General features: G+C 38.1%; 1 protein-coding gene across 1 annotated transcript in view; it reads right to left on the bottom strand.

The window, feature by feature from the left end:
- Nucleotides 1-1,337: 1,337 nt before the first annotated feature.
- The window catches only part of LOC127647300 (transmembrane protein 104-like), a 61,826-nt gene continuing 40,248 nt past the window's right edge, over nt 1,338-22,915 (bottom strand). Inside the window, exons 9-10 of the mRNA XM_052131467.1 lie at nt 20,631-20,724; nt 1,338-3,563 (exon numbers count right to left, since the gene is read on the bottom strand). Coding sequence (XP_051987427.1) covers nt 2,800-3,563; nt 20,631-20,724 — 858 coding nt within the window. The 3' untranslated portion in view covers nt 1,338-2,799. The remainder of the gene's footprint in view (nt 3,564-20,630; nt 20,725-22,915) is intronic.

Genomic DNA, 22,915 nt, shown 5'->3' on the forward strand with positions numbered 1-22,915 from the left:
AAAGGCTGTTTATATAACACATAACTATTTAAGTATTCAAAAATGAACATTTACAAATATATTTACATATTCCAACATGTTTAACATTTTTACATATGATGTTTCTGATAAGCTAAAAATACTTACAAAATAATTGTATTATTTTACCTTGAAGCAACACACAGTACAAAATAAAACGAATAGAAGAATACAAAATGCATCAGTCAGTCTCAAAGATCAAAGAGTATTTCCATGTTTATTTTAACGAGACGGTGGTAGAAGGTGATTGTCATGTATCTGAAGTGACTTACATGCAAGTGTTTTTGATGGGCTGCACAACACAGAGGCATGAAAGACATTTGGATAACAGAGAAAAACCAGAAAGAGAGAAATAATCATTCAGGTAAAGGTAGGAAGATCCTGGGAAAAAGGCACATTTGTTTAATTGAAAAAAAATATAAAACACATGGACAGATTGATTTGGTAACATTATACCTTTTCACTCATGCAGTTTTTGTGCTTAATAGGGAGACATGAATGCCAATGCATGTACTATCTTACAATTCTTTACAGTTTAAAGTTTTTGGAAAACAGTATCAGAGTAAGAGCTGAACAGAAAAGAGACTTCTGTTCTGTCCATAAAACAACATCGTATTTACAATGATGTATTTTCCTCAAAATCAATAGCAGTTTGAACACAAACCCAAAATAGAGGCAGAATGCCTTGGGTTAGAGCAGTTTTGGTTTTAATGCCACTTTCCTTTAAATCGGGAGGCAGAGCTCTCATAGAGAGCAGCAATCAGTTTATAGTATCAAACAAGTCACAGATGATCAAACACATCAACTGCAGTCAAAAACACAAAAGGAAATCATGTAAAGTGACAAACTAATGAAGATGAAGCTTTGTGATACACTCCAAATGCATCCAAATCTTAAGGCAAACATAAGGTGGAAAACACAAAAACTTCAAAACAAAAACACAAAGGGGGAAAAAAAAACAAAAAACTTCAAAACAAAAACAACCAAACAAACAAAAACTATAATATCCAAATCCAGACGCAGATGAAAGGTGGACGGAGCCTAAAAAAAAAGACAAAACAAAGAACTCAAAACAAAAACACAAAACATAAATAAAAAACAACAAATCAAACAAAAAATAAAACAAAACACAAATAAAAAAAAACAATCAAAACTAAACAAAATATTCAAATCACCCCCCCCCATGTAAATGTTAAATTATATTTAAAGCCAACAGAAAGTACCAAAACAATAACAAACAAAAAACAATCAAAATGAAAGGAAAAAAAAAAAAAAACCTGTATGTGGACCCCCCAGCCCCACCCCCCACCCCACACGTAAATGTTAAATTATATTTAAAGAAGCCAACACATAAAAAAAAAACTATCAAAACAAAACTAAATCTGCATGTAAATGTTAAATTATATTTAAAGCCAACAGAAAGTAACAAAACAATAAACAAAAAATTAAACAAAAATAAAGCAAAAAATTAAAGCAAAAAAAACAACAACAATCAAAACAAAACTAAATCTGCATGTGACCCCCCCTAAATGTTACATTATATTTAAAGAAGCCAACAGAAAGTACCAAACAGGCAATATGAAAAACAAATAGGTGGGAATCAGCTGCCATAGATATGGATTTAAATTCAAGCCAAACTCGTCAGAATTATAATGACTTATTTCGTAGAGTGACTTACTGACAACAGACATCTCTCTCTCTATAGATCATGAGGCAGACACGTCCATTCAATATCAGGTTCGTCTTCCACTCCTGCCTGTCTAAGGGTCCGTTTGAGCACCGACAGGACGTCAGTACATGGAGAACATATGGAAGGATTCAATGGCTCTATCAATCTGCTGATGAACTGAGATTGAACTCCAGGGCCGAACGCATTATTCAGACAACCGATGCGCTTGTGTCACCATCAGTCACCACAAGAGACACGGCAAGGTGCCAGCTGCCAGTTAGGAGCACTGAAATGCCAGCCGTGAAGCACTAATGATCTCAGACAGAACCAAGGTTTGGAAGACGAAACAAAGAACGTTTATTGTCAGTCTGTTTGTATGTATGTGCTTTATGAACATTACGAATATTTTTGGTACGCTAGTTCTTGGATTAATATTGTTTTTCAACAAGTTCAGAAGAACAAAGAAACAGCAGCTCACCGTGTCTTCCTAAGATCAGAGGCTGACTGGGTGAATCTCACAAAACCTGTCAAAAATGTTATTTTTCACCCTAAAATCAAAAGAGATTGATAAATATTTTGCTTAAAGAAAAATTTAAATTAATGTTTGCATTGTGACATGTTTTAGACAATTACGCACCCCCCAAAATGCATTACTGTAATGTAAAATAATCTCATTTACATGACTGTATTAAAAAAAACAGTAATGCATAAACAACAATGTAGATTATTCATACATCATGGTAGTACAGTAAGTCCTAAAACTAGGCTTCATATTCATAATGCAAAACGTAATTTCGAACTTTCTCTTTATTTGAATTGAAATATTTGTTGTTTTCATGAGATTCACCCGACTAAGAACAAGTTTTGAATGAGTAGGTCTAGTTACTCAAAGGTTTCAAATTCTGGTGGATTGTGGATCTGTGAGAAAACAAACATTAAGTATCTCCTAAAAAAAAAAAAAGTAATGTTGAAGTAATGCCAAAATGACTTTTGGTCCCTTTTAAACATTTCATTAAACTAGACTGAATAGAATTTCTGCTGATGTCACCGTTTCAAAGGTATAATCTGACCACAAACCAGTGCGTCTTTAACAAAGAAAAATCATTTAATTTTCAGTTCTTGGTTTCGGTAAGGACAATATTAGCCGTAACAAACATTAGACAGAATGTTGCCCACAATATCACAAACCACACCCAGAAACTGTGCCTGAACGGTGACCTGTGCTTATTTACTGCATCCCTTCCGAGCACAGGCTCTAGATGACGCCGACTTAAGTATACCAGGAAGGCTGGGATGATATACTGAATGCCCGTGCCGGCATACGCCCCAGTGATGCCCACAAGTGCCTCCAGATCATGGGTACAGAAGGCTACGATTATGGGCGGCACCATAGTAATGAGTGGGAAAACAATGCGGTCCACCACCCAAGGGTAGGTGCCGCCGTCCCGGTGGAAGAGAGTTTTCCAGTTGTTGCGTAGTGTGACGGCTATTATGGGAAAGTTGGTGCTAATGGTGAAGACCGGGAAGAGGCCCAGGAAGTAGCGTAACACTGGAATTCCCAGTACGTCACAGTTATCGGTGAAATTTAACGTGTACATGTCACGCAACAGGGAACTATCGAAGCAAAAGATAGCTGTGAAGGATAGAAGGCTGTAGAAGCACAGGATGAGGATGTAGTCGGCCATAACCAGGACACTCATGCGTTGTTTATTGGAGATGGGCGTCACAAGTGAAGGCAGGGAGTGCTGGCACATGAAAGAGTACACACAAACCCCAAAGAGGTTGGGCACACCTGAGATCTGTGCCACAGGTGGGTGGCCCTCCCCGTGACCCTTCCCAATACGGATCAAAGCCAGGACAATCATCATGGTAAATGCTAAAAGAGAGAGAGGCAGAGAGAAAACAGCATTATAAACATCTAAATGTAATTAAAACTGTATTTTGTTGATTTGCTTTAATGTACATTAATCCCATATTTTAACAGGAGTATGAGATCATACTACAGCTTTGTTAATATTGGCAGCTCAAATTCGATTTCTTTTCAAATCCATTTAGTCTGAACATGAAAAAAAACACTTTTGTTTTTTGCACAAAATTTTTGGGAACCTGTTTCATGTATTTATAGGAATTTTCTGGGTTCAATACAAGTTAAGCTCAATCGACAGCATTTGTGGCATAATGTTGATTACCAAGAAAAAAATCTAATTAAATTAAACTCGCCCTCCTTTTCTTTAAATATAGCAAAAATTGAGGTGAAAATGAGGCACATAAAATGGCAATGAATTGGGCCAATTTCTGGAGGGCTTGAAGGCAGAAATATGAAGCTTTTAATTTTAATAGCACTTGCATTCATTTACAGTATTATTTGAGCTGGAAAGTTAAAGTTGATAATTGTTTTTCTGGTGGTTTACCAAGTTACCGTCATTGCAGGGTTTACAGGGATATGTAATCATGGCAATGAAGCAGTAAAATTGTATAACTTTACATAAAAGGTAATCAAGTTAACACGCATATTGTTTACACCTTGTGGCTATACCTGTGAAACGGTGAGTATTTTAAAATGTACGAACTGGCCCCCATTCACATCCATTGTAAAGGGGCTTTTCCACCACACAGTACAGCTCAACTCAACTAGACTCTGCTTGCTTTTTGGGGGTTTTCCACTGTGTATAGTACCTGGTACCTGATACTTTTTTGGTATCACCTCGGTCGAGGTTCCAAGTGAGCCGATACTAAATGTGACGTCAGTGCAGATCACTGATTGGTCATGGAGAATCATCACTACCAGCGTCACTGGATTACCGACACGCAACATCAACCTGCTAATTTTAAAGTTAGCAACAGCGATAACAGTATCATTTGTTCACGTGACATTCGAATTGTGAAAAAAGAAATGGCTGTGCGCAAAACCACGCCATGTTCAATAAACGAGGTCCAGACGGTCCACACGTTAGCGATGAGCGAAATGAAAAAGTCTCTCCGCACACAGCTACCACCGGACCAAACAGTGTAGGGAAAAGTAAAAAAATTAAATATTAAAAGTGACTACAGAACCATCAAGGAAAAGTGGAAGTGGTTCGACCAAATGGACGCTATCTAAACGGTGAGCAATGGGAGTGACAGCGCCCTGGACTGGTGTTGATCCACGATGGAGGATGGTACGTTTTATTATGCTTGTTATGTAAAGCTTCACTTTATTTAGTTGACCAGCTACTGGAAGCTTCTGAAACAACCAGACCAATTTAACTGTTACACTTGTGTAAAATCACCATGCAACAACTGCTTTATGCAGCACAATGAGCTAGTAGCTAACAGCTAGCGGTCGTGTTATTGTTTTGGTCAGTTTGTGTCGTGTTTAAGATGATGCCACGGCAGTAGAGGCGGCGCAACTATGACGATCAGCCTATAATCTCACCCACGCTGAGGTGGCACTAAACTGCAGTGGAAATGCAAGCTCAGAAAAGTAAAGAGAGTAGAGTTGAGACGAGTCGAACCGTAAGGTGCAGTGGAAAAGTGCCATATCCTGAATTTTTGCTTTTTTTATTTTTTTTTTAAGACAAAGTTTTTTGGTGATCAATATTATGCCACAAATGATGTTGATTAAGCTTAACTTGTATTGAACATAAAACATTCCTTTAAGTATATTACAAACACACATTTGTAAATACAATCATATGGGAACAATAAAAATAAAGCAGACTTGCACTCTCTCAGGAAACACATGTATACTACTGGATATTCATTAGCCTTGACTAATTGGTTTGCACACAGAAACAGCCTCAGGTCAGAATCAGAGCAAAAGCCATTTTATTAAGCCCCTAATTACCCATTCCTCTTTTTTACTTCCCTTCTTTACTTCTATAATATTAAAAAAATAAAACATTTAAAATGCTTGTCTTTCTGTATTTGTAATCTGATCAATGTTGCGATCAATGCTGAACAAGATGAGATTGTTAAGGGCGTAATGGGCTGGTGGAAAATGCTGAGCTGGTTAGAACGGACCAATAACTCTGATGTCCCCTGCATGGACAACCTGGTAGAGTGCTGATGGTGAAAACCCCCAAATGACTGCTCCAGCTCATCCATTTGTTTTCTCAATCAACTAGAGCAGGAGGGTTAAATCTTGCTTATGGAGATATCTTCAGGCTAGAATCGAGTAGCCAGAGTTTTGGTCTGGGGTCCTCTGACCAAAATATAAAGAGACCAACTAAAATTAGTTGTCTTACTGTGATGTTCAGGAGTAGGTAAAGCTTCATTAAAAACAAATGGAAGAAGCCACATTATTTTCTTGTAAAAAAACAAAAGAATGTGATCTGTGCTTCTACTATATGCAGCTATGTACTACATCATTTTAACTAAAAAGAGAAAAATAAATAAAGAATTTCATGTCCAAACCACACTCCCACGATTAGTTTTAACCAATCATCAAGGCTACTTACCCAGCCAAGTTCTCCTGGGGGGGATGTGCGAGAACAGGAGAAATATCACCAAACAAATAACTTGAAAAACAAAAACATCAGTGCTGTTTTTTGTAATTTAAAAGGTGAACTAAAGGACTACTGTTTGCTTAGTAATTAAAATTTGTGCGTTCTGATTCACAGTCGGTTGACCTTCCGTTTAATGACACCAAGGGGTAATATAACATTTACTGTCCTAAATACTTAGTTATCACCTCTGTCTCCCTTTCATTTGTGCAGCTGTTTTTTCGCATGGTGTTTTAATGTGGGTAATGTTATGGCGGACAAACAAATTGGAGAGTTTAGGGAAAAGTAATAATCGATAAGTAAATAATCGAATTCTGAGTTGATGGTACTGGCTAATACCAGGATAAATCAAAAACAGTTTGTAAAAATTGCAAGGCTGAATTGGCAAACTCCAGGAACACAACCAATCTAATATCCCATGTGCACAGATATCATGGCAAATAGCAGGGGTGTGCAGCGAAAGGCAGTAAACAGGTACAACCTATTGGGGAAGCTTTGAACTCTAGGAAAAGATGTCAATTGAGTCGCCACAGGCTAGGAAGCTAACAAATTGTGTGGCTAAGTTTGTATTCGGAGATATGAAGCCTCTTAGTGGAGAGTCCCTTTTCCCAAAACATGTTAGAGAAAATGAAACCAGAGTTTAAGTTACCCAGCCACTCACGTATGAAGAGACAAAGACTGTTGTGCATACGCAGCTTGAGAAGGCAGAGGGCACCACTCTTACTACCAACTGCTGGACCTCACAAGCTACCGACGGATACTTTTAAGCCTTCACAAAAGATCTAAGGGTTCAGAGTAGCAATGAGTAGCCCTATCTGAAACAAAAAATGAAAAAAAAAAAAAAGCTGACATACAATCACTTAGCACTTTATAAGGAACACCTGTACACCAATTTATTAATGCGATTATCTTATCAGCCAATCATGTGGCAGCAGTGTAATGTATAAAATAATGCAGATGCAGGTCAGGAGCTACAGTTAATATTCACATCAACCATCAGAATGGAGAAAAATGTGATCTCAGTGATTTCAACCATGGCATGATTGTTGGTGCTGTGCTCCTGGGATATTAACGCACAACAGTCTCTAGAGTTTACTCCGAATGGTGCTAAAAAATAAATTAAAAAAACCTTCCAGTAAGCGGCGGTTCTGTGGATGGAAACACCTTGTTGATCAGAGGCCAACAGCGAATGACCAGTCCGGTTCGAGCTTACAGAAAGGCTATGGTAACTCGGATAACCCTTCTGTACAATTGTAGTGAGCACAGTGTGGCCCCGGATACTGTGAACAAGTATTGGTCGTAAATCCTGCTACTTACAACTGTACATTAAACATCATATGTTCTGATTGGCTGTGATTGTGCCGAACCGCCAAGCAGTTTAGATTTCACTGTAAACAGACAAACGGTTTGTCACTGAAATCTTGTCACATCACGTCTGGAAAGGACATTGCGTAGAGCTAAATTCACAATAACAATACAAGTTAAATGTTGTGAAATTAATTTTATTCAAATGTTTACATATTAAAAAATTGTAGGTGGTTGCAATTTAGGTCACAAGGGTTCAGCTGGCCAAAAAAATACAAAGAACAAAACTGTACATAAATAAACAGGGTCGACCTCACAATTTGACTAGTCACCCTGACAACTCCCTTAGACCGTCAGTTTGTTTCTAGTTATAATCATGCTACAATGGGCTTTTGCATAGTCAAGCTACTGTCTTTATCTGTTTGTCTATGCATACATAATGCATAGTCGAATATTTTAAGCAAAGATGTCAGCTGAGGAAATGCCGGTAATACACGCTGCTCTTTACCTCTGTCTTTTGGAGCATGTGCAGCCAACTGAGGTCCAATTAATGTGCATACATGCTGGATGAAGACGGGCTACAATCGCATTATCTAGGTCTGTTAAGACAAACGTGTTTTCAGTCAGACTATAGCTCTTACATGACATTTAAAAAGATGAATTATTGTTATAGTCCGACTGAAATCAAACTTTTAAAGTGCATGTAAACATTCTGACAAAGGCAAGCTACAATTGCATTACTTGGGTTTCTTTGTCCGCCCTCACAAAAAACCCAAGTCACTCCTATTTCAGTTCATTTCAGCTTGACTAAAGCGAATACATGACATTTTAAAAAGATGAATTATTGGTTTAGTCCAACTAAAATCAAACTTTTAAAGTGCATCTAAAAGTACTGACAGGTTACCCCACTGACAGATTGGTTACACAGCAAGGGGCCACCACATCAATTTTTAATCCCCCAAACAAGAAAGATGCTAAAGACCATCTTGTCCTAGCCTCCTGCTGTGAGCTGACATGACATAAAAGCTTCATTCTTGATTAACACTGTGCCGAAGTCTCAAGAGGATACCAGATCAAGCTAGGCATTCTTGTTATTGAGCTGTATGTCCTTCACTCACATCCTTTCCTCAACGAAAACTTCACAAGGAGGATTAGCACCAGTTGTCCTCTTCCAATTCTCTCTTGTCTTTCCAAATGCCTCACCTGGCTAGATTAGGGGCGAAAGTCTTATTGTTATTACAGGTGAAATCTATCTGAGCTCTGAGTAAGGTAAATGTGACATGCTTGGGAAAATGGATTGGGTCTTTCCAAACACTAAGGGTCCAGTTGACGTGCAATCAATCTGAGGTGGTGGAAAGGCGCTCATCAAAACAAAGGTCTCCATTAGTGCTTAAAAAGATGCATTCTTTCCTGCAAGAGTAAAACTTTCCGGCAGCAAGCAAGAGGCAAAGGGCAGATCGCACTAATATTGGTCTATTTGTCGAGGGCATTGGGCTACGGCAACAGCCAAAGTGTCAAAGAAACTGGAGCAAATCCAAGAAAATCTTTAATGTTTAAAAGCAAATATCGCAGACCAGCATATCCCGTATCCTGTAATTACTGTCAATGTGGCAGTACTTAGTTCCATCAAATTATTTACTCACACTTATGCCATTCAAAACCTGTATGACCAATCTCATTGTGACCACATATATTAAAATTCAAAGTCAATGAAGCTTAACACTATTGGTAGACCCATGTCTTGCAGCAAATCATCCCATGCCAAGTATGAATATGTGGAAGTATTAATGAGATTTGAGAGCTTCTGAATCGATTTTCCATTAATGGCAACTTAAAATTCATATTTTTTCTCTCACAAAACTGTTGGTTGGATTCAAAAGACTAGTAAGAACTACTTGTATGGTTCTTTTTGGAGCTTAACAGCATCTGTTCCCTTTCAATTTCATTGTAAAGACAAAAGCACCAGGAACATTTTGCTAAACAGGTTTTAAATCAGTGTTTCACGAAAGAAATAAAGTCATACAGGATTAGAACAACATGACATTGAATAACAATGAGAGAATTTCCATTTTTGGGTGAACTGTTTCTTTAAGAAAGCTCATCCAATGTCCAACTGGAGGGGCCTCTTTGGTGTAAGAAATTAGGTTAACGATCTATGACTTGTAGTAACATTAGTCATGTCAAAATTGTCTAAAAATTCACATCTGCCCTGCCCCAAAAGTACCATGACATAAGTCAGGTACAAAAGGACAAAACAATAATGAAGACCAAGCCAAAAGGCGCAACAATCGCAAAAATACAGGTAACCTTCATTGTGTTACATGCTTAATATAGCAGATACGTAACAGCTGAACTCGAGGACAAAAGCAGACATCAGTATTGATGGAACTGCAAATCACTGGAGAAAACTTTAGAGAGAGCTAATATAACCACTTTGAACCAAACATAGAGGGCACAGACATGGATAAAATGTAGTTTGAGTCGAGATGCATCACTCCTCTCCATAACATTAGCCGTTTAAAGAAGCACCGAACCGCATAAAAAAATACAAATCAAGGGCACACTTAATAAAAATACTCTTGACATCTCACAACACAACTCAAGTTGTTGTATAGATGCTTAACCTTCAGCTCAGAGGCCTTTGTTGTTTAGAGATGACATGTGATTGTGTTCAGACACACACGCAATTCATCACATAGCATCAATTCCCTCAGAGTGCCTTACTGATGGCCATTGAAAATGCCACTTGAATCACTGTCTTCAAGTCTTATTCAACTTGATATGTTTGTTTCTGACACCAATGCCAGCTGAAGAAGCCACACAGGTAGTTCTCTCCAAGCCAGACAAGGACAGAAAAGGGGCCTACCTAATTTCAAACAGCAAAGTCAAAGCAAAGCAAAGCACAGACGTTTTGGGAAACAGAACATGACATTACAACTAAATTGACACTGATTGCTAAAGCTTTCCAAAGCATGGTGTGTTGGGTTTTGAAGGACACGTCTCATAAACTGAAAGCACCCATGAGGTTGAGTCACATAACAAATGTGATCATGATCAAGAGTCAGTGAAGAAGAAACAGTAGTGACAACATTAAGCAGATATCGAAGCTACACATCCCATCTTTGAAATTATCATCCATAAACTCCGAGGCGAATTCACTAAACAGTTGCACTACTTTTGCACACTTCTCCAAAGAGGCAAATGTGCCCATCAATAGGGTTGGGAACCTAGAACCGGTTCCATTCTTAAAAAAATACAGGAACTGTATGATCTTCATGACTTTCCATTCCAATTTTCTGCTGATGCGTCTGGAACATCATCCTGAAATTCTTTGACAGTGTTTCCAGAAAGCACATTTCTGAAGCGCTGTCGTCTACTGTCTCTACAGCATATAAAACACACAGCTCTGCCAGTGTCGGCTATTTTGAATCTACAGCGTGAAACATTCACACTTCCGGTATAGCCCGATCCCGAAAAAAAAAAAAAAAAAGTTCTAATGAGCCGGTTCTGTTGAATCTACAGCGCAAAACATACATAGACCGGAATACAGTAATTTTATACTGATGTGCAAGTTATGAATGTCCAACTCGAAATTAAATAAGAACTGTTGAAGTCTCACAAGCCTGAAGTACAACATTAGGCTACAAAACACAGTCTAAACTGTCTCTGGAACTGTTACTGTTTATTTAATGATGACCTGTGAGACTTTTATCAAGCAATGCAGTTCCTGACTGATTGGTCATATGACAATGTATAATTAAAGATACATGTGTTTTGCTGTAATAAGTGGAACTTGATCAAATAATAATTGAATTAATAAAATATGCCATCACATTTCTTGTTGGTTTAGATTTATTTAAAATATAGTTAATATTGCATTGCATTTATGTCTCTAATGATTAAATAATTATAAATATGGCTATTTAAATAATTATAAATAAAATGTATGTATTATAAAATATAATAATTCAGATAATTAAAATGCATTACATTACTGTGGCAGAGAAAAGCCTAATCCACCATAATACAGTATGACAATTGGCTTTAGAATCAAATATATAGTTTATTTTAATTTGACTGAAAATTCAGATTTGAAAGGGCCAAAGACGAAAAGGACCATCCAAGCTGTTATTAGCGTCAGGTCCAAAAGCCAGTGTCTGTATGGGCCAGGGGTGTGTCAGTGGGTAACTCGCACATCTTTGAGAACAACATGAATGAAGACATATATGTACAAATTTTGGAGCAACATATACTGCCATCTAGCACCGTCTTTTCCAGGGGCGTCCCTGCATTTTTCAGCAGGACAACTTCAAACCACATACTGCTTGGATTACAAGTGCATGGCTGTGTAAACAGAGAGTGCGGGTGCTAGACTGGCCTGCCTGCAGTCCTGACCATCTCCAATTGTGAATGTGTGGTGCATTATAAACACATTACAATTACATTACATATATACACTCACCTAAAGGATTATTAGGAACACCATACTAATACTGTGTTTGACCCCCTTTCGCCTTCAGAACTGCCTTAATTCTACGTGGCATTGATTCAACAAGGTGCTGAAAGCATTCTTTAGAAATGTTGGCCCATATTGATAGGATAGCATCTTGCAGTTCATGGAGATTTGTGGGATGCACATCCAGGGCACGAAGCTCCCGTTCCACCACATCCCAAAAATTCTCTATTGGGTTGAGATCTGGAGACTGTGGGGGCCATTTTAGTACAGTGAACTCATTGTCATGTTCAAGAAACCAATTTGAAATGATTCGAGCTTTGTGACATGGTGCATTATCCTGCTGGAAGTAGCCATCAGAGGATGGGTACATGGTGGCCATAAAGGGGATGGACATATTCAGAAACAATGCTCAGGTAGGCCGTGGCATTTAAACGATGCCCAATTGGCACTAAGGGGCCTAAAGTGTGCCAAGAAAACATCCCCAACACATTACACCACCACCACCAGCCTGCACAGTGGTAACAAGGCATGATGGATCCATGTTCTCATTCTGTTTACGCCAAATTCTGACTCTACCATCTGAATGTCTCAACAGAAATCGAGACTCATCAGACCAGGCAACATTTTTCCAGTCTTCAACTGTCCAATTTTGGTGAGCTCTTGCAAATTGTAGCCTCTTTTTCCTATTTGTAGTGGAGATGAGTGGTACCCGGTGGGGTCTTCTACTGTTGTAGCCCATCCGCCTCAAGGTTGTGCGTGTTGTGGCTTCACAAATGCTTTGCTGCATACCTCGGTTGTAACGAGTGGTTATTTCAGGCAAAGTTGCTCTTCTATCAGCTTGAATCAGTCGGCCCATTCTCCTCTGACCTCTAGCATCAACAAGGCATTTTCGCCCACAGGACTGCCGCATATTGGATGTTTTTCCCTTTTCACACCATTCTTTGTAAAGGTTGTGCGTGAAAATCCCAGTAACTGAGCAGATTGTGAAATACTCAGACCGGCCCGTCTGGCACCAACAACCATGCCACGCTCAAAATTGCTTAAATCACCTTTCTTTCCCATTCTGACATTCCGTTTGGAGTTCAGGAGATTGTCTTGACCAGGACCACACCCCTAAATGCATTGAAGCAACTGCCATGTGATTGGTTGATTAGATAATTGCATTAATGAGAAATTGAACAGGTGTTCCTAATAATCCTTTAGGTGAGTGTAATTGTGCTGTTATAAGACCTACATATTGGATGAATGGGGGAAAACTCCACTTTCTAAACTTAAACTGATGTCTTCTAAACTAAATGTTTAATAAGTGTTATTAGAACAAATGGTGACGTTTCACAGTGGTAAACACTCCACTGTCCCAACTTTTTTGGAGCGTGTTGCAATCATCCGATTTGTAATTACTGTAAATTTTCAAAAAACAATGAAATTCACAAGGAACAACATCATATAATGTGTAGTTGTAGTGCTTTCAATATAGCAATGTGTGAATATAATTTACAAATCACTTCTTTTTGTTTTTATTAGCATTTTTCATACGGTCCCAACTTTTTCAGAATTGGGGTTGTACGCCTGCTTCAGACGGACGCATCATAAACATGCTGCGCATCATAAACATGCTGTTTTTGGGTCGCTGTTTAAATTCAATGTAGTTTGAAACTTAGAAAAACACATCTTTTATGTTCAGATTTGTACTCCAAGCTGTGTTTGAACACAAGAACCGGTTTTCACTGTCTGCTGAGGGCAAGTGTGGTTTGTTCGCTGTATAAGCTGCACGTTGCCTATACAGCTGGAGTTTCACTTACTGCCCCCTGCTGAAAACAGGTAGTACTTTAAGCTTGAATTGCTCATATGGTAGGGATATTCCTAATGGTCCGGGGACATGATTAATGACATACATTTTTGATGCGCTATTTTACATACACTGAATTAATGCTTTAAATCGACAGCCCTAGTAATGACCTTTCTTTTCCACGCAAACACGCCTTTTTTCTATGTCAATTAGGATCATTATAGACGGCCATGTATTCGCAAAAGTGGTATTTGTGTAGTAAACATAAAAAGCACTGTTTTGTACACACACTGCAGCCAGTTGCTGTTCGCCATCTGTCAGCGGCATCCTGCTACGACTGTTTAAACTTCTGTCGCACCAAAATCATGGTTACTTTTAAAGGGAGGGAAAAAGATGTTGATGCAGGAACACATTCTGTATAGCAAAATCATTGTCATAGGATAAAGTCTTGCTCAAGGATACAATGGTGATGTTCATGGATCAACCTTTGCAAGGTTCAAATCTACAAGTAGCCAATCAAGATCTTTAACAACTACACACAGTCCAAAATTCTTCATACGGCAAGCGACTGACATTATATAAAGGGGTTCAGGCTCTTTGGACACGTCAAAATAAATGTACATTAATTCACTTTATGTATTTCTTCAGTCTTAAATCCATCTTTTGGATGAGAAGTTAAACCGAGGTCCTGACCCTGCGGTCGTTAAAAATTCCATGGAATAAACAGTAGGGGTGTAACCCAAGTGTCCTGGCCAAATGCCCATGGCTTCCTAATGATTCCCTATGCATATAAAATGGCTACATCACTGTGCTCTCCTCTCCTCTGATAGCTTGTGTGTGGCGGGCATTCTATACAGGTGGATGGTGCACATTGGTGGTGGTTGAGAAGATTCCCTCGCTATGATGTAAAGAGCTTTGAGTGCCTAGAAAAGCGCTATATAAATGTAAGGAATTCATTAATTATTATTATTAAATTATGTGGCTGCAAATTATTGAACGAAAATGGTCATATGATAGCCAGTGAAAGCATAGAGTATACATATCTTCCCAAAATGCCTGAAGTTTATTCTCCACCATATTTTTAAGTAATTAAAGTTGAACTAAAACTCATTAAAGAGTCAAAAGGAGCGCATCAATATCCAGCAGGCCTAAGGGAGTGCAAAATTCAAAACACTCTAGATCTCTTTTCACTCAATTCACATTCAGATGTGAAACTCAGTAGAGAGAATCCACACCGAGGACAGCAAAAGCCATTTTGTCTAATATAGCCCAATTGATGATCAGAGGTCTAAAGGAAATGAGCGAGTAGTTTTATGGTCTGTTAAGGAAAGTTGTGTACGATGCTTTGTGGCTTGTCCATACTGCAAGTCCTGCAAAACGAGAGGCACCAATGCATTTTCCTTGAGAGCAATTTTCAGGCTCTCTGAGCTGAACCATTGCCTGGGGTATTCATTAAGGTGCAGCTATATTTCAGAATACCTCGAGACTACACTGCTGCAGAATATCCCCAAAGCTAATGCTGTTCGGGACCCAACTCCTTTTATATTTGACCTATAAAAACACCATAAAGTCTTGGATTTCAACAAATGAATGTTAACGGTGTGCAGCTATATCCTTAGTATGGAAGAATGGTGATGTTCAACATCAGTGTGGTCTGTTAGTAGCTATTTAAAGCTTTTTTAATGTGCATATTAGAGCATTTTGCAATGTTTGCAGTCAGGAGATAACCGAACCAGGACTGGGTTAATTTCATATGTCTTCTGTCTAATGCTATCATCGAGTGAGCATGGGAAGATCCTACGGCCGATCTGGGCAGTTATTATTATGACATGTCACGCATTAAAGTCCGAAAAAGACATAACCAAAACAAATAAAGAATGATCACATTTTTCTGTTGTACCAGTGGATAAGCCTGTCAGAAATTGTACACAACCTACAGTATATTATTTATGCATTATAACTTGTGCACCTATATGATTTATGAATTATATAAACCATGATTCTGGGGATGTCAAAAGTTCTGGTACTTTGGTACCAAGTGGATACTAAACAAAACAAAAAAAAACAACTCTGATTGAGGGAGATCTATGACTGCCCTCGAACAACGATCACTTTAACAGATAATGGAGCAATGGTATAATCGACCTGAACAACACATCAGATTTTTTGGGTGGCTTGCACCCCAAGTTCAAGCAACAGTACTACAGTCTCTCTAGAATGCTCTGTGGCTCACCAGAGCAACGCAAGAGGAAGTCATTAATCTCCACGGAGTAATCACAAGCTCTTTGTCCGTTCCTCTGGGTTCACACTAAATATGAATTAAAGCGGCAACCTTACTGACAGATTTCGCTCTTGATGTCAAAAGCTGATTAATGTCCTCTACTTAAGTGCTGAAAGCAGAGAAGGTGATCCTTCCCATTTAAATTACCCAAGCAATAAAACAGCCTTCTAAATAATGCTTGCAAAGGCCCACAGGTTTGCATGCAAGATGCTATGCCTGTGCTCCCAGTAAACAAGTGGCTTTATGCATTTCATGCAAGTGGTTGTAAAGGGAGAGTCTATGGGCTTTGAGAAAGCTAAGGTTTTATATCGGTCCACAAAATAGAGAGACACATGACCTACTGCAACCGAGACAAGAAACAACAAACAGCAGTGTTAGCTCATGTATGAGGCGGTCGTGGTCGTTGAGGTAATTGTATGATCTCAGAGGAATGAAGTTGATGACGGTAGGTGGCATTGAGGGTAGAACATAAAATGGCTCCCTTGACGGCAACTGAAGCAAACTCTACTTACCGCATCTCATTTGACAAAGGTGCAGCCACGGTCTCTCCCTCTGTGCATTATGGGTGAATAGAGACACACAAGGGACGTGCCTGCTTGTCCTGCTGTCTGCTGTGAGTAATGACTTAGAGCACAGTGGATCATGGGAAAAAGCACAAGTGTGGAAAGGACAGATAAAAAGAGGGAAATAGTTGGAAGGCGACTGGTACCACATTTCGGCAAACGCTTACAAATGAAAAGGATGGAAACTTTAAATATGGCAGGGATGCACCGATATGGAATGTCTGGGCCGATAACGATAACTCACTGCCCTTTGTGGCCGATAAAATGATCATATAATCATATGGGTCATCAATCCATTGATGGGATAACCTGGTCATTCAGTACATTCAGGTAGTCAACTGACTTCATTTTAACGTTGCTGAGCCTAGACCTGACCAATTGAAGCAACCCCAGATCATAAAACTGCCTCCAGAGGCTTGTACAGTGGGCACTATGCATGATGGATGCATCACTTCATGCACTTCCCTTCTTAACTTGACGTGCCCATCGCATTGGAATAGGGTAAATCTGGACTCATCAGACCACATCACCATTGCCCCACAGTCCAATCTCTATGATCCCAAGCAAATTTAAGTGTTTTTTTTTTTTTTCATTTTTTTTTTTGATTAGTCTCACTAACAAGTGGCTTTCTAGTGGCCACACAGCTGTTTAGATCCAATCCCGTAAGTTCTCAGCAGATTGTGCGTGTGGAAACGCTCTTAATTTCGCTTTTAAATATAGTCGTGAGTTCTGTCGATTTTTGATGAGTCATCCCCAACCGATTTGGTGATCTCTGATCACAATCATTCAAGTTTTTTTCCTCAAAGCTGATGGTGTAATGATCCAGCAATAATGATCCAATCATAGGTTCTGAAGTATCTGCTTATTTAAATCCAAACAGAGGTGTTTTGGCCAGGCTGTGTAAAATTCACAAATTGATAAAATCGCACAGATGAAAAATATAAAATCAAGTGGCATCTGCAAACAAATGATGCTAGAGCTTTTCTCAAAACGAAACTATTTTGGTAATGACTTGTAATTAAAAACCAACTGGTCTCAAGGTGATTTGAAGTACTTATTATAGCTTTAGTGGATTAGAGGAAGCTTTCAGTTCCCCTCAGTATCTACAGGTGTAGTTCAACACATTTACTATGAACAAGTTGCACTAACCTTTTACAACCAAAAAGTGACTTTTCTTTTTTCAAAATACAGATGTTTTTTCTTTTACAAGATAAAAAGTTCTGTTTGTAAAACATTTTGTTTGCTTGCTGGGCCCCATGGGAGTTGTGGGACCCTTGGCTTCAGCCCGTGTAAGCCAGTGTGTTAATGCGCCCCTGCTTGGTTTAATATTTTGTTATTCAGTGCAACAGCACTCACACAGTTTTAACTATGGCTTAAGTGTCCAAATGTTGTTTGGGGCCTCTGTATATGGTTACCTGATGTTTGTAGAAATCTATATTTACAAATTGATTTTCCAGTAACTATTTCATGAGTTATTTGACTGCTTAGAAAAAAAAAGAACAGGGACTTCATTGTGAACTTCATTTGCACATTACATAATGTGTTGCACCATGTTTGTAGTTATAAAGTGTACTAGTGCATTTAATATTACTAATGTTTTGATCCGGAATTTCTCCTCAGGAAAAATTAGTGTCCATATCAATCAGTTTATAGCAGGGGTCAGCAACCTTTTTGACATGGAGTGCCATTTTTAATTTTCTTGGTCAATGGCCATGCCAATTCAATTTATCATCTTAGTCAATTTAGCCTTCCATTCAGCTCATGAAAACACGCTGCTTGATCACGAGGAAGGATTACATCAAGATGTAGATTGGAACGCAGGTGCGGAATTTATATTAATAAAACAGTCTACTCCTCTCTCGCCGTTGATGCGATTTCCCCTCCACATGCCAATGCTGGCACAAGTGCCATAGGTTGCCGACCCCTGATTTATAGTATAGTAGTAATTTTCACCTGGCACCTATTAACGCAGATAATGCTTTTTTATCCTAACTAGCAGCTTCTAAGAAGAATATTAGAAAAAGACCAATCATATATAATTTTGTGCATTAGATGTCTAATGTGAAGAAATATTTTCAAATGTTAAGAAGAGGAGAAAGGAGCTAAAACCCCTGAGCAACGCTGGACTGCCTAAAAACTGAATTCTTGTTTAAAGATTCAGTTACAGGCGATTATGCTTTTTCTTCATGATGAGGGCATACGTTTTGTTTGTTTTGCTTGTGAATCAATTTATTGTGCCCCACAACCAGATTAACAAGTACAGCTGCAAAACAATCCATTTGTAAGGAAGCAACCCTTCCAGAATACTGGAATAACCTTGTTTAAACCAGTTGATGTGGCTCAATGCCTTTAAAAACCTTAATTTAAAAAATATTGAAATTGGACACCAATATGTCTACCATTATACCATTATGTTTAAAGATACAATATATAGTAATATTGTAGAATATATATATATATAAAATGTATTTATATTTTATCGGGCATAATTTGATACTTAACTCACAGATACACCTTAATGAGGGATGGCATTTTACATACAGTAAAAAAATAAATAAAAAACCTGCTGAATGGCTTTAAATTCACAGGAACTAGAGACTAAAAATCAGGAGAAAGCATTATCAAATAATTACTTCTGTCCTCTAGAGGTTCAGAACAGATGAAGGAAAAACAGAAACAATGAACAAAGATAAGAGTAAGGCACATTTAAAAAGAGGGGAAAAGATGGCTGCTTTGCTGCAGGGCAGCCATGATATATACCTGCATAAATGGAAACTGCAAAACAAAGCAAAACGCAACCAGCTAGACCAATGATGTCACCTTCACGATTGAGAGGAATCATATATAATACATACATTGAACAAACGACCCAATATTGATTCATATGCTTAATAGAGCAGGAATACATTCTGGATAAGCAGTGTGAGAAATAGCGGCACGGCTGTGAAGTTCATCAGCTTCAAACAGCAGTATGTTGCTGAAGCAAGCAGGATGAGGTCTACCCTTCAGGTTATAGTGCCTTTAAGTGGCAGTACATTACAATGTAGATGGCAGAAAATGGTATACATTCTAATCAGCAGATATCTACAGTCTGACTTTACATTCACTGACACATACAGTGAGGTCCAAAAGTCTGAGAACATGTTTGGCATTCTGAATTTTAAGACAATGCAGAACTTAGGACTGTCATTGTGACGTGTAGAATCAATGGAACGAAGGTGAACAAGAGGACAGACAGGAGTTTCCTTAGAGCTAAATGACCATTGAGAACATTTCAATTAAAAATAAGTTCTTTGTACATTTTTTGTGAATTCATAAGTGCAAGCACACAGGAGCAGAAGCCACAGTTCAGTGCGGTTGTGATTTGGGTGAGGATGGGTGGTTTTATTTTGGTCCTGTCACCAGTAAGTGACTGCCCAATCACGCCTAAGATGGCCTGTCTAGGCTGTCAGGTTGAGGAATGAGGGCGATGCAGAGGCAGAGACGCGGAGTGGGGCGCTTTAATGATGGACAGACCCTAGCTACATCGCAGAGTAGTAACCAAGGTGGTGCACCTTGAAGAGGCAGATTTTGAACAAAACAATTAGATTGGCTAATAGGCTTTTCCTGTACTACTGTTTTGTCGTGTTTTTCACAAAATGTTATTTGCATAAATGTTTATGCACTAACATATTTTTATGTCTAAAGTAAAACTTGAATACTACTGTGGATATTCAGTTTTAGTCGGCTGTTCTTTGTGCAAACACTGCATTTTGTAAACAGACGGCTCATTACAGAAAAATCTAAACAAAGACAAACAAAAAAACAAGACCAAAAATGTGTTTTTCTTTCATTAAATATATTGATATATTTTGTAATTAAATATATTAAATACATTTTATATAAAATAAATTTTAAAAAAAAAAAAAAAAAAAAAATACACTTTTTAAAATGCATAATAATAATAATAAAAAAAGTGTGAACAACTTAGCAAAAAACCAAACAAAAAATGAGACCAAAACAAAAATATTGTTTTAAATTAGATTTTTAAATAAATAATAAAACAAAAAAGCGTGAACAACTTACCAATCCATCTCATGACAGAGGTGATGATCTGGAGGTATTTGGTCTTCTGCGCATTGAAAAAGGCGAAGGGCCCCAAAAGCAGTGTAAAGACACCCTGAAATAAGGAGAAGAACGTCAATGAAGTCAACGAAACCATACAGCCGTTTAGGTCACAGCAGTGTGCAGAAAGTAGGACAGCAACTTAAACATCTGGGTAAATGTTCTAGGATAAGTTGTAGTCTAAAACAAACTAGTGCACTTTGTTTCATATGGTATACAGTAGGCCATCCTACATGTATAACATGATCCATAAGGAGAGGTTAAAGTAGACAAGCCAACTCTGCAACTATAGTCAATAGTACAAGGCGATATATATATATATATATTTAACCACAAAAAACTAAATATGAATTTAAGCACACAGCCTCAATCTCAAGTAAGTAAACAAGCAAAAAGATTTTTTTAAATATTGTACTGTGTGCGCGCAAAGTTATTGATTTCTGATGCATTTCGTAGCACAGGGACATAGACTCATGACTCATTTCAGATGAACTGTATTGGGTTGAGTGGGGATGAGAAATGTTCCTCACCATCATACACTTGTGGATATCTGACATTTCTATTCTTTTATATAAATTACAGAATTTATCACCTTCACAGACAGATGCAGTCCTGTGTGCATGAAAGCAAGCGGTTTACCATCTAGAATGTCCCACCACAAACAAAAAAAAAGGGCACTTTTTTTGTTTGACAGATTATCCCATCCTTTTTGGTTTTAAGCTTACAAGTCAAGTCAAGTCAAGTGGTTTTTATTGTCGTTTCAACCATATACAGTTAGTACAGTACACAGCAAGATGAGACAACGTTCCTCCAGGACCATGGTGCTACATAAAAACAACAAAGGACCAACACAGGTCCACATGAGACAACACAACTAAATAAAATACCTATATAAAAAAACCTACATATACCTATATAAAGTGCACGTGCAAACATGTGCAAAAAGTACAGGACAGTACAACAAATTACTGACAATGAACAGGACAATAGACACAGTGCAGCGCCGACCAGTACTCAGTAGTGCAAAAAGATGACAGTTTCTAAAAATGTAAACATAACATACTATGAGATAATGTTCTATGCACATAGCAGTTATTGAGGTAGCAGACAGTTATAAAGTGACAGTAATTAAAGTGCAACTCAGGACACGTGTGTGTCAAACCAGTCTCTGAGTATTGAGTAGTCTGATGGCTTGGGGGAAGAAGCTGTTACACAGTCTGGCTGTGAGGGCCCGAATGCTTCGGTACCTCTTGCCAGACGGGAGGAGGGTAAAGAGTTTGTGTGAGGGGTGTGTGGGGTCGTCCACAATGCTGGTACAACATAGTAAAAAAAAAAAAAAATATGGTAAACTGACATCAGTGTCCTCAATAAAGTGTATTAATAATTGCTCAAACATACATAATGTCTCTTGTGAAAATGAAACTCATTTCTGTTTGTAGGCCGGGTCTTTTAATTTCCATTCAAAAACAAACATCTGGTATGGAAAGACAGTAGGACTATTTATCTTTCTGAAAGAAGACAGTAAACTTTGAGCATAACTGTGCAGAGAGTTCATCATTTTTATGGTTTTGTTTATATCATTATGGTAACTAAATATAATTTATTTTGAGTTACTGATTATTCAGATTTGGGTCTTTTTTTTTTACCTTTATGACTCCACTGAAGGATGATTTGTTTTTGTTTTAATGTTGCTCACATATATGTCTGTTTTCCCAAATGGAAATGTTTTTTTTTTTAAAGAAATTTGCAGACATCTTATTCAGCTGCCTTCTTTTTGACTCACTATTTTGCATATGGCGATTTGGTTTTTCAAACTAGAGCAAAAACCTTCCACTTTATGAATAATTATTACAGTAACAGGAACAGAGTCAACATAAAATGGTGTTCGCAACCCATTCGACTTCAGCAATGTGATGTACTTCTGAGCAAAACAGGATATTCAGCTATAAAAAAAAAGTTTAACACGATTTGGTCCCAATAAGGCCTGGGGCGTGTTTTAAGAAATCACAAAGAAGTCACAAATTAACACACTGCACTTCTCTTTTCATAATACAGCACAATTCACAAAGTTCCCATTAAAGAGTGAAATTTAAGTAATGTGGCATTGAGTGACACCAGCCATATTTTTTCCTGAGAGGTGAGGAGTTTGTCCATCATGATGCTTGCACAAAAATAACCTTCATACGGAACTCACTTTTTAAAACTATTTTACTAGAAATGCTATTTGATGAGATCTTACAGCATTA

The sequence above is a fragment of the Xyrauchen texanus genome, chromosome 8, assembly GCF_025860055.1.
Source record: "Xyrauchen texanus isolate HMW12.3.18 chromosome 8, RBS_HiC_50CHRs, whole genome shotgun sequence".
In the NCBI taxonomy this organism is placed as follows: domain Eukaryota; kingdom Metazoa; phylum Chordata; class Actinopteri; order Cypriniformes; family Catostomidae; genus Xyrauchen; species Xyrauchen texanus.